This window comes from Oncorhynchus masou, chromosome 13, assembly GCF_036934945.1.
Source record: "Oncorhynchus masou masou isolate Uvic2021 chromosome 13, UVic_Omas_1.1, whole genome shotgun sequence".
Classification (NCBI taxonomy): domain Eukaryota; kingdom Metazoa; phylum Chordata; class Actinopteri; order Salmoniformes; family Salmonidae; genus Oncorhynchus; species Oncorhynchus masou.
Window position 1 is genome coordinate 44,099,222 of NC_088224.1, and position 12,849 is coordinate 44,112,070.

Genomic DNA, 12,849 nt, shown 5'->3' on the forward strand with positions numbered 1-12,849 from the left:
CCCCAATTCCCTCTGTGGAACCTGACCACATGACTGGGCAGTAGGCCAGTTGCAACAAAACTAGGGCCTGTAGGACCTGCCTTGTTGATATTGTTGTTAAGGAAGAGCAGCACTTTAGTAATGTCAGATCAGATTATGTAATCAAGTATGATACTTGATGATTTAATTAGTTAGGCAGAAATGCAGGGAAAAAGAATCCACGTAAGCAACGGAGGTCTTTGTTAGTAATTTCGGAACAGTCTTCGAAATAGTTTTAACAGCCTTTGAGGAAATTAAGGTTGTTTGAAAGACACCAAGTTAAGCTCACCTCTGCTGTCAACCTGGTCAGCGCACAGGGCAATGACGCTGCGGCAGCATCCGTTTTGGCTGAGTTACTGAACAAAAGAACATGGTCAGTGGGGAAGATATTCGTACAAACCAATCCCAGCGTCATGTTTCTTGCAAAATGATTGTCAATACTGACGGTATGACAGGTTTTTCTAAAATAGTTTCTAGACTGAGAATGCAAAGAACACTTTAAAGCTTAGGCTAGCCTAGGCCCTACATCAAGACCAAACTTGACCAAAATCTAGTCTTGAAATTGACTCTGGTGAATCAAAGCCGATTTGCAAGAAAACTCAACCAAAAGAGCGAACACTAGACTACACAATGGACTTTGGGATTTTTATTTCTGTCCCGTCTCGACTATCTGAGGAACTGTTCGTGACTTGTTGAGGTCCAGGGTGGTGAGACGAGCGCAACCTCTTGCCAAATCCCTATCCTGTCTTAAGGCAACGTTGATCCATCCGTCATTTTGGCTTTCTGGAATAACAAATAATTTCATGGTCCATGGGTGCAAACACAGATACTAATTATAACTTCACAGATAATAATGTGTTAACACTTATAATGGATTCTTATTTCAAGCTGTTCTTTGTAAACTCTAGACCCTAATAACCAACATTGTATCAAAATAAACTGCAAAGTGTTCTTTGCGAGATAATTATTCACTGGTCCCCAGTTGTGGAGCAACAGTACGAGAGAACATTAATGGGATTGGCACAACTCCAGAAAGCCTGTGGTGTTCTGTTCACTGTGCATGCATGTCTGATAAGATGTGCATCACCAGCTTCATTAAACAAATCTTCATTTGTTTCCCCATTTGCAAGGGGAGGAAAACAGGTAAGGAACCTAGCTACAGATTTATGATCCAATGGAAAGTGAACAAACTCAATAACCCCAGTAACTGAGAAACTGATGGGATGCGAGAGCAAGGATGTGGCATCTCCATTACCTCCACGATGCTTGAAAGTCAAAAGCAACTATAAATGTTTTGTTAGGTGTCCAGTCACCAGACTGTTACTGTGACTTAGCAGCAACAGTGCTGAAGGATAAAGCACCTGACCTTTAACCTTGAATGCAAGCCCTATCGCCATCCTTTCTATTTGAGTCTTTCACTGATTAAAAAAAAAAAAACATGACGGAGCACGTTATCAAAATGATTACGATCCCTCAAAGAACGATAAGAGACAAGGGCGTCCTTCTACTGGCAGGTCACAGGCATCAGGCTTTCAATTCTGAGGCCACAACCGTGTGATACTGTAGCCACCCTGCAATTGGTTAGCATACCATGGCTTCTGCAAAGTGGTTTGATCCCACTGGCATAGCAATGGTACGGAGGGAATTCCTGTTCCTGATACTGGTGAGGCCTTGATCAGATTGGCATCAGCAATATCTTTACAAATCCAGGTTTCTCAGATTCGGAACTCTCAATATTGTCAGAATGGATGGTATCATGGCAAATACTGGTGAAAAGTGCTACATCAGTGCCGTATCCACCAACGAGTGAGCTCCCGAGTGCAGCGGTCCAAGACACTGCATCTCAGTGCTACAGCGGCAGACAATTGGCCCAGCGTCGTCTGGGATTGGCCGGTGTAGGCCATCATTGTAAATAATAATTTTTTCATAACGGACTTTCCTAGTTAAAACAAAAAGTTTCAAATAAAAAATATATACTGACAGGTACTAAGTGACAGTGCTACAGCTTGTGGTTTGGCTCACAGTTATCTGATAAATATTATAGTTAGACCAAATATTAGGCTAACACAAATACAATATAGAAGTCACTTGAACCACACACACACACACGAAAGGGTCAGTCCGTCCTATGGAGTTGGAGACTAAAGGGATCAGTACAGACAAGGGGTATTATGAAACGTGGGACATTGATTTGCATTTGGAAGGCCACTCACTTCCTCAACCACCAAGCTTCACATCAAGGTCAAATTAAATTCAAGAGCTGCTGAAAAAAATTAATATTATATATTAATTTCTGAAAATCAATTTGAGGCTGAGGAGAGAGCACGGGGCAAGAGGACAAAGGAATCTCTGCTTTTAAAACTAAGACTGTTAGAATGAAATCTTTTGGATTGTAAAGGGTTCTGTCATGGGAAACTCAGTTGTATATTAAATAAACCTAGAGAAAAATAGAACAAATCATTTTTTATTGAAAGCTAGACTATTTGATTTGTGGTCATATCTGGTGATAATTAGCCTAACACAGCATTCTGTAAATACTATAGAAGATCCTTGAACGCAGTAGCACTGACAATCATTAGCAGCAAGTCACATCTCACAAATGGACTGGAGAAGAGAAAAATGTGGCAGTGCAGGCCTGAATAAACCTGCACAATTTCAAAACACCAAGAAAGAGGCCGCTAAAAATCAAAGGAGGAATAAATGTTTATACAGCAGTCGGAAGTAACCAATTGTAAAATGTACAAAACTGCATGACAAATCCTTGAAGGTACGCTTTAAAAAAAAATCTAATTGGATATTAAATACCCTCTAATGGATTGGAGGGGCTCGCCTTCAGTGTTAATGATCATGACCAGCTATGCACTAAGTACACTAAAATATAAAAGTTCACTACACAAAAACAAATGAAAGAAGCAGATTCTAAATTAACCCATTACTTAAACTAGGCCTAATCTGCATGTTTGATTTGCAGTCATGCTTTCCTCACATCAAAAAAACACTACCATTTTAATGTCCAATAACTTCCACTTCTCACAGAATGACCCTGTGGTCAACCTTCATCTACTTACGTAGAAAATAGGCTTCCTGACTACGCTGAATGCATGCACGATCAGTATGCTCTGCACCCGTCAATCATACTGCTGTACCTCAGGTTTTTACCTCCATCAGGCTTAGTTCAGGGGCTGTCCGAATGTCAGGCTCACTTGATCCTCAGGGGGCTAAGACTGCCCCTCTCGTCCACTCCTGTGGTTCTCCATGGCTACCCTGCGCAGACTACCTGTCAGAGTACTAGCAACTGCGAGGCGTGATGAGTGAGGGGATTTGACAGTAATCTGATCGTCTTTCTCTGGCTGTCACCGAATGACAATCCATTCCAGCTGTCCCTCTTAAGACACCCCGCTCTCCCTTTCCCCACTGCCCTTCACCTTTCCTTCCGCCATGATGACCTCCCTGTGTAACCTCGTCCTTGAGTGGCTGTCAGTGTTTTGCCAACCTGAAACAAAGATGTGGCCCGAGAGCCACCGTTCTATAATGTCACGGGTTGCGATGAAGCCAGCTCTTCTTTATTGCAATGGGGGATGAGCTGGAACACACTGCTTGAACAATAGCAGCATCTGCAGCAGGCGAACATGGGGGCAGTCGGGCCTGAACAAAAGCTAGCGGCATATCTAAAATGGGCAAGGCGCCTCTATAGCCGTGCCAAGAGGACACTGTGTGCTTACAACAGACAGCAGCAGAAACTGAGATGGTGCCCATGTCCAGAGAAAACAATACATCAGGCCCCATTAAATAAAACTCCCCTCTGCCCTGCCTTGGACGGCAGGACCAGATACACCAAGTAGCCAGCTGGCCAATCAGCTTGCCAGGTAACCAGCCAAAAGGGACTAACAACCCCAGAGAATCAGTCAGCCAATCTGCCAGCAAAATCCACCAATAACAGAATATGCCAGATGAGCTCACTGGAAATACCGATCAACAGCCATCTAGTAAATGATTCTTCCAACCCACAAGAGGCAGACTATGGCCCAATCTTCACAATAGCCCTCGCTTCCACAGCCCTTTGATTGCTTGCAGTTATGCTACCTTATCTAGACTGCTTTTTGAAGTTAAGGACTTTCACTATCAAGTTTGTAAAAACGAGTTACAGGCTAATATGGAAATAGTTGAAAGACAGAAACAAAACTGACACTTAAGCACTCAGCTATTTGAACTTCTCCACTAAAATATATTAAGCAGTTGATCTTATTAAATCAGCTCTGCTCCCACTAAGCAACCCCATCAGGCTCACAAGAAATTCAACATTAGTCTTGTAAATGGAAAACAACCCCCACAAGATTCCCTGCCCAATGAAAAACTGATAGGCTAATGCATTTTTTGGACAATTGATTCTCTCACTCATGAAAGGTCCCCATCTGCCCCCCCCCCTCTGGCCCCCACCGACCGTTGGCTGTCAGAGCTTCTAGCATCATCCAGCCTCCGCCCCTGATATCCATCCCAGAGAGATAGGCGATATCCCAGAGATCAAACTCCAACTAAAAGCAGACAAAAAAAATGTAAATTAAGAGTTTGCGGCCATCAATCCACCACTACATTAGTTAAATACTAACCGTCCTCTCAGGGAGGGAAGTGAGAATGAAATCTCAGGACCTGGCAACGAGGGGCTCTTTTTTTGTGCATCAGCAGATTAGGTCCCTTAGATCTCTGACCAACATTCTGGCCCTAGACTCCTGACGTTTCTGTTCACCGAGATGTAACGCCAAAGCAAGGGGGTGGCGAAAGCCAGGCGGGCGCTCACACTACCGAAACAGAGCAATCATTCTGAGATGATACCTACGATGAGGTCACTGTTCCGTCTGTTATTGCAAGATGGATAGGTTCTGCTGGTCATGGAACAACTGCATCCAAGTGCATGTGGGTAGGCTATACAGAGAGAGAGCGGGAGAAAGAACTGACTGACAACAGCAATTGTGAGCTGTTTTAATGCCAGTTAAAAGTGGTAGCCTGAGTGCAGCAATTGTGTGTAGTCCGAGGGAGAGGATGTAAAATTATTATTATTATTTTAAGCCTTATGGTTTATTGGCAGAATACTACCCTACAGGTTTTGCAAGCGATACGTTTTATACCATTCCGCTAGCTCATCCCCACTGCATACACAGCCTCACACAGAGACCTCTAAAAACAACACCTAAGGCTTTATCTCCCACTCCCCAGGATGCTGGCCTCCTTCAGGAAGACATCGATATTTAAGGCCACTGGGGTCTTAGCGGTAAGCAATTAATCACATTAACAAATACTCCAGCGCGCTGTCGCCCTTTATCACAGTGATGCTGCATTGCCTCTGGGCTGCTGACAGGAAGAGGCTCTTGTTAGGCAGCCTTGTTGCACACTTTCAGTACCACACCGTTAGGTATACCTATGTATAATTAATTTGGGCTGAAAAAAAGGGAACGTCAGCAATTGCCAATTCGGAGTAACTCAACCACATTCCTCTTCCCAGCTGAGCATAGCTTTGTCCATCCTCATGAAATGAGGGCTGTTTGTATAGGAGGACCTTGCACTTTGCTGCAGACGGCAACGACTCTGCAAAACCTGCTCAAACACTATTCACAATCATAATCCAAAAATAAGAAAAATGTCCATCTCAATGAAACCAATTGAAATAAACAGGAATGCCGGTGCTTTATAGTCTTAGGTTTATTTCTACAGTGTGAGTGTATATAAACACACACACACCCCTTAGGCGGTAAACAGTATACCGACGTATTTGGAAATAGCCACGGGATGGTTTTTCAATACTGTCAATACAGTTGAAACTATATAAAAATGTTTAGATTTAAGTAAATACCTGAAGTCAATTTGTGCAGTATGTTAGGAGAGAAAGCAGATCGCATCCACATCACCTGGCACATTAAGAAACTTACCGTAGGGCCTCCCGAGTGGCACATTGGTCTAAAGCACTACAGCCTGGAGTTCGATGTCATTACCGGCCAATTGGCCCAGCGTTGTCCGGGTTAGGGGGGCTTTAGTTGGCTCATCACTCTAGCAACTCCTTGTGGTGGGACGGGCACCTGCAGGCTGACTTCAGTTGTACAGTGTTTCCTCTGACATATTAGAACAGTTGGCTTCCGGATGAAGCGAGCAGGTGCTAAGAAGCACGGTATAGCGGGTCATTTTTCAGACGACGCATGACGCATGACTGGCTTTGGCTGGCGGCCATAAGAAAATGTGTGTACAATGAAAAAGCAAGACATTTTTGGGGGGAAATTATGCATGGCCATCATATTTCTAATGTTTATCATCGAAAGAATGTAGCCAGCTACATTTCCTAATGTTTTGCTTACAACAGTACGCTGGTGTGCACATGCTCTGAAGGCACGGCTATGGATGATGTCTAGGCTGGCAGCTTTGTGAGGGTTAACACGTTTGAATGACTTACATACGTCCTCGGTGGAGTGTGTGTAGCCCACGTTGTCGTCGGGGGCTCTCCTTGGCAGCTCGTGGTCATTGTGCTCGAATCATGAGAAAAGAGGTATTTTCCCCTGCCACATATGCCTTGTGTCCTGCATTGCCCCTGCACTTTGTCCCTATAATTGTGTTTTGCCATCTTGATCGATTTGCGTAGGTCGTATTTGTACTGTTTAACCAACCTATTGTCCCCGGCAGCCTTGCCCTGTTTATAAGCAGCATCACTCGCTTTAAGTTTTCCTACAAGGCTGCCATCAATCCAAGGTTTTTGGGTCAGGAACATTTTGAAAAGAATAACGGTATCACATCGTTTTTTTTGACTGAGCCACCATAATCATTGATGTCATCTCCAGAGGCAACCCATAACATATTCCAGTCCACGTGATCAAAACAGTCTTAGAGCGTAAATTCTGACTGGTCGGACCAATGCTGTACAGACCTGACCAACTGACTGTTACTCTACCCCCATGACAATCATCACTGTTACAGTTAATACGGACATTGGCAGCATTCTCCTCTCCGTTCTCAGCCCATCTGCTCTTATCCAATCTTCTCAGAGCAGGCAGGCCTCTTGCCCGAGTGACTCCAGACTCCACAGACACAGCATGTACACATACTACTCCAAAACCCATTACCATTCTTCCTTCAGACAAACATGAGTCAAAATTTTGTTCTTTTGTCTCACATTTGCTTGTAAATGTCCAAACTCTCCAAAAATTACATTTCGGTAGCTCCTACCTATATACAGCATGTATAACTTTGAGCTGGATTGCATGTCTTTGCAATTAGTTTATTTTTGTTTGTACATTTAGCTAGCCAACACAGTAAATAGACAGGTAACTTATGTAGAATAGTTGACAGTATGGGAAGGCTTAGGCTACAGTATTGCTGTGCGATATGAGCGTGACATCATTGCCTATTTAATCTCAGAGCCTATACCAGGACATAGAAATCGAATCTATTGATAAACTAAATATTGAACAACAATGTATTTTGTATGCCATGGCCTAATGCTAATAGTTATGAATTATACAGCAAAAAAAAAGGACATTGTCACCATAAAAGGCGAATGATGGGCGCTCAGGCGCAGTTATAATTCTGGTTCACACACAGCTTTATCAGAGGTCTGATTTATAACGGAGAAGCGTGCATATGTATGGTATGCCCCGAGTTTATAAAATCAGTCTTTTCAGAAATGGCGCACACAGATATTTAGTGTAACATTTCCACAACGGTTATAAAATGAGGCCCCTCGGCTCTAAGCTCCTTCCTGCCAGCTCCTATGCGTGCTGTAGGTGCCCAGGGTAGGAACAGCACACGGCGGCCATATCGCCTCCACCACTGCCTCTGCACCCTGGGGATGGGGATGCGGGAAATGGAATTTAATCGTGAGCTTAGCATCAACAACCTTGATTGAAAACAACAGGAGAATAAAGTGGTGCGAGTGATCGTTCTCTCTGTATTGGGTGTGATACGAATTCTGTTACGCCTGGGACTGGAGAGCAGCGTCTAACTGAAGCCAGACCACAATCAGAGTCTTTGGTATTGAAAATGTGCTTCAAGGAAATGCACAATGATTGGTCTCATCTCACAGGTCTCCTCAACGCTTGGCTAATTATCAGGAGCCTTCATCATACAGCTGCCTTTCCTCATCTGCAGGAGCCCAACAAAGGTTCCTTTTTACATGTCAATTCAATGATCATCAGGATGGATCTGTGATTCTAATCGATGAGTCACTTCCAAGAGGGTGGGTAGAGTGATCCAATGCGAGAACACTAACGAGATAAAGATTCTTTCAACATGTGCACTCACTATCCAGAGTACATTTAAAATGCTGCTTTTGTTTGTTTTAAGAATCACAAAACATTCCATCTCCTTGGTTAATTACCCATTTGAGGTACTTGCAATTCTGGCCTAGGCCTGCATTTGATGACATAGTTCCAATTGTATATAACCTATGGAGCCAAAGCACTGGTAAAGCCCAATTCATTGCGGGAGATTGGATCAAATCAAGCCTTGTGCCCTGTGCTGTGTGAGCCGAGCAATGCATTATAGGGACTCTGTTTTGTTTTACAAAGTTTGCCACCCACTGCAGGTAATTGGACACCACACTGCACTGAATATTTCATTAGCTGTTGGACAGATGGCTGCGACAGATGCTGCAGGGAATAAACTTAGGTTTTGGGATACTCCTCAGCCAAGCTGCTGTTGGAGATATCTATGAGAATTGGAACTTTTCCACATCCTGCTTCAGAGTAAGTGCAGTGAGTTGCACTTTCCTTGTTTCAAGTAATCTGCCTTGATATGTTCACGGTACATGTGCGGTAGACCAGGGATAACTGGACAGACAGACAGTCCCAGTTCCCTACATGTGCGGTAGACCAGGGATAACTGGAGGACAGACAGTCCCAGTTCCCTACATGTGCACTGTCTGGATGAAATCCACTTTCTTTTCAGTCAATAACCCAGACAGATGTTACCACAGACATGTGGGAATCAACCCCTTTGAGTGATATTGAATGGCTCCATCAGCAGCTTGGCAAATATTGAACAAAGAGAGAGAAATTTGCCAGAGGGGATTTAGGGGGTTACTTCCCCCCAAAGAGGTGTGTAGGCTATTGCTTGGATTTCAAGCTTGTGGAATGAACTTCAGTAAGCTCAATGACGTGTTTGCAGTCCATTCAGTCAGTCAATGCAGCATCTTGATTAATGAGATGTGCTGTAATTGTTTAAAAGATCCAAGTGATGTTTTGGCAATGGTGAGCAATGCTAAAGTTAGGTTGTGTAGAAACTCATGTCTTACACTGATTGACATAGCCTTGTGTTTGAAACATGTAGCCTACAGACCAAATAAGGCAAATTGGCTATATTATTACTGTAATACCCCCAACTGTTCTCCAAAAGTCCAAGAGGTGGGGAGAATACAATCTTAGAGAGCAATGTGAAATATAACAGGCTTGCCATGCCACTCACTGTTCCATCACAGACAAATGTTTGCATATTTCAATATTAGCTTGGCATACTGCTGACAGAACCAATCTCGCATTTTCAAATTGCCTGCTTGTTCAACATAATGGTTAGTTTCATATAGCTGGAGAGGAGGCTCAACCAAAAAACAATAGTGGTATTATAGCATCTAGGCAACCAAGATTACCAACTCAGTCCTCAGATAAGCATGACATTTGTAAGTAAAACACTTGATTCATTAATCACAAGCATTTGGAAGTTAACAGCGATTTAATCTAAAATTAAAAACAGACCAAGGCTCAAGACAAACTCAATGTCATGAAAGAGAATTGATTTGAGGAACGCTCTTTGAATATACTCCTAACAGCAGCAAGAGTTACAAATCATCTGCTGCATCAAATATGACACGCCTGGTTTTAATGCATCTGGGAGAGCTTGATAGATGGGTGAATGAGCTTCCCACAGTCCTCAGGTCACTTAGTACATCACACAGCTAGCAAACGATTTATCGTACAGAACGGCTGGGAAACCATGTGCCCACCCAAGGTGGTCCGTTAGGCAGCATATCAGACATCGGCCAAAATAATCAATGGCACCCTTTTCCCTATATAGTGCAATACTTTTGACCAGGTCCCATTGGGTGTCATTTGGGACTCACACAGTGCAATTCTGCATTGAGTCTCCTTGTAATTTTGCTGAAGAGGTTCTCTGGTGTTCTACTTGAAGGTACTTCATACAGACAACACACTTAGGTCTGGACAAAGCTTGGTGCTTAGAACTGGAGAGGAATAATAGTAGTAGCTGTGAAAAGTGCAACATTAGCCCAGGATCTACCAATTATCGCTGCTCATTAACATAGCACGCTAACAAATACTCAGACTTCCAATCATTGCACGAACGTCGGTTAGCATTTGCTAGCAAAACTTGCTTCATACTGGACACAGACATGAAAATGGTATCCACAAGTTCATCTGCCTCTGGGGATGTAGATGAAGGGCCTCATTGCCAAAATACCAAAGTTTCCCTTTAAAATGAGTGCACACCAACACTGCCTAGGCAGATTAAAATGCACTTTATTGATGATAATGCACTAATTCAGATGTTTAACTGCAGGGACCGCCTTGCTTGCACCTTGTGCAATCATGTACACTACTAGCCAATACTTGTGTCAGTCCAGTAACAACAGTTGAGTATTGGCTAGTAGTCTACATGAAATAAAAGCACATCAGCAGTGCTGTTTGAATGGGACACCGATTTGATAACAACCCCAAAAATGAATGGCAGTGCAGCCAGCCGGCCAGTACAGTGTGAACCATTTTGACAGATAAACAATAGCAGAATGTGTACAGTGTGACGGAATGGCCAAGAACAAATCGAGGGGAGACACGGCCCCTGGCTTCCGGGTTTCAATCCTGCCGTCATAAGAAATGCCACATCAACTTGATTTGTATTATAAATTGGCAGTGTCCAACTACATTCAAGCTGTCCAGTGGCCACATTAATGTTAGGAGGACAATACCATTGTGTAGAGCAGTACTTACATGCCTATTCTATAGTATTAATCATTTCCAAAACCTTGGATGTTTTGGGAATTATAAACTATACTCTAAAACCTGAGATGCAGAACCTAGTTGACCATGTCCTACCCAAAGTGAAGTGGTACTGACTGTCCTCTTGGAGCCACGATAACACTGACTTTGGCTAGGATACTTAACTTGGATGAGTGCGTGAATCGATGAATGAATGACTAGAACAAGGCTCTCCAACCCCAGTTGTAACTAACCTAATTAAATTTATCAACCAGCTAGTTATTAGAATAAGGTGTGCTAGATTAGAGTCGGAGTGAACCTTCAGCGCGGCAGCTCTCTGGGACCAGGGTTGGAGAGCCTATCAACTTGAACAGCAAAGTTCTATTCCTCACGAGGAAATGTCAAGGGTGTTCTGACTTCGGGGCATTACTTGCCTAGCTAAAGTTACTGTAGTTAGCTAACAATCCGTCAGCCTATTTATAACACGGAGCATATTATTGCTTTGCAGGTTGACCTGTGTTAGTTTTACAACGCTAGCTGGTTAGCTATTAGATTGGCGAGCTAAGGTTACTCATCATATTTGAAAAACCGTCCGGTAAAAGTTTTGCAACCGGTGAAGTTGTGCATGATACAGTAGTTGACTAGGGAAACTGCATTGTGCGGTCAGGGAGACAAATCGCCAGACATCACAGTGCAGTCAATAAAGCGAGGCATCAACCCATCTAGAACAGCAGCAAGCATGAGTCGCTCGTGGCTAGCGAGCCTATTTACTACAACATAACCAAAGGCAGTTGTTAGCTAGCTAGCTAGCTAATACTGGAAATGAGTTAGCTAACTACTTACCATGGATCAAACTCGTGGATGATGCTCTCGAACCGGATCACTGCAAAAAGTCTTGAGCTGAAGCCTGCCAACCAGGCCAGAAAAAGAATGGTAAAGGAGAGTAAGGACTGCCACCCTGCCGGCTGTGCCAGTCCGCCAGAGAGGCCTCCTTTGCCCCCTCCTCCACACGCGGCGTTAGGTCGGCTGTTACCATGCAGCGAGCCCCCGGCATTCAAGGACGCTTTGTGCTTGCTGTCAGTAGCCGTGTGGTGCTCCGCCATATTATGCGTGGTTTGAAAGAGCACGCTTCCCTATCTCCCTTTACTCCTGTTCCGCTCCCTATATTTTTGACGTGGTTTTCTCTCCTTACCTTCACTGTAAATCCACCGGCTTTTTATTCACATTTGTCAGTGACAACCACCATTACCTACAGCACGCTCTCGCCAAAAGTCGGTCTGACTGACTGGTGAGGGGAGGGAATGGGCGGAAAAACAGGAACCACCGATAGCCTCTCACAGAACGACAGGTACAACAGGAGCCAAAGACTGCTGAGCCGTTGGACATTAAGAAACCAATCCCGCGCAAGTACTACGATGACAGACCGATGTATCTACCAATGGAATGTCAGAACCGACATAAGCATGTTGAAACCCTGGAAATGTATTTATTATAGGGCCTACAATATAATTGTTATATCCGCTTAAAAATGAGTAATTATGGTTTCTTTAATCATTTACTGTGTGGATTTGATCATGATTCAAATGTTGACCAAGCTGCCCAAAAAGTGGTTGCATGATACATGTCCCTGACTGAATGGAATGGGTGGGTTGTCTTGTCTTGTCGACAGGAGAGAGACTGAGATTGTGAAGATGAATAACTTTAATGTGAAGTGATATTTATATTGCCCTTGGAGGTTCTCTGCTGAGGCATGGTTATTTATAAAGATGTATGTGTTCTCCTCACTATTTGGCCCCCAGCAAAGACAAAAGTACACCATAAATCATTGTGTAACCGAGGTATAGTTCTCTGGATAGTACAGTTTGCATCT

The 12,849-nt window shown here is 43.6% G+C and overlaps 1 protein-coding gene across 1 annotated transcript in view; it reads right to left on the reverse strand.

Moving 5' to 3' along the window:
- LOC135552397 (dolichyl-diphosphooligosaccharide--protein glycosyltransferase subunit STT3B) overlaps nucleotides 1-12,290 on the reverse strand; it is a 97,368-nt gene extending 85,078 nt beyond the window's left edge. The window contains exon 1 of the mRNA XM_064983980.1: nucleotides 11,823-12,290. Coding sequence (XP_064840052.1) covers nucleotides 11,823-12,082 — 260 coding nt within the window. The 5' untranslated portion in view covers nucleotides 12,083-12,290. The remainder of the gene's footprint in view (nucleotides 1-11,822) is intronic.
- Nucleotides 12,291-12,849: the final 559 nt, after the last annotated feature.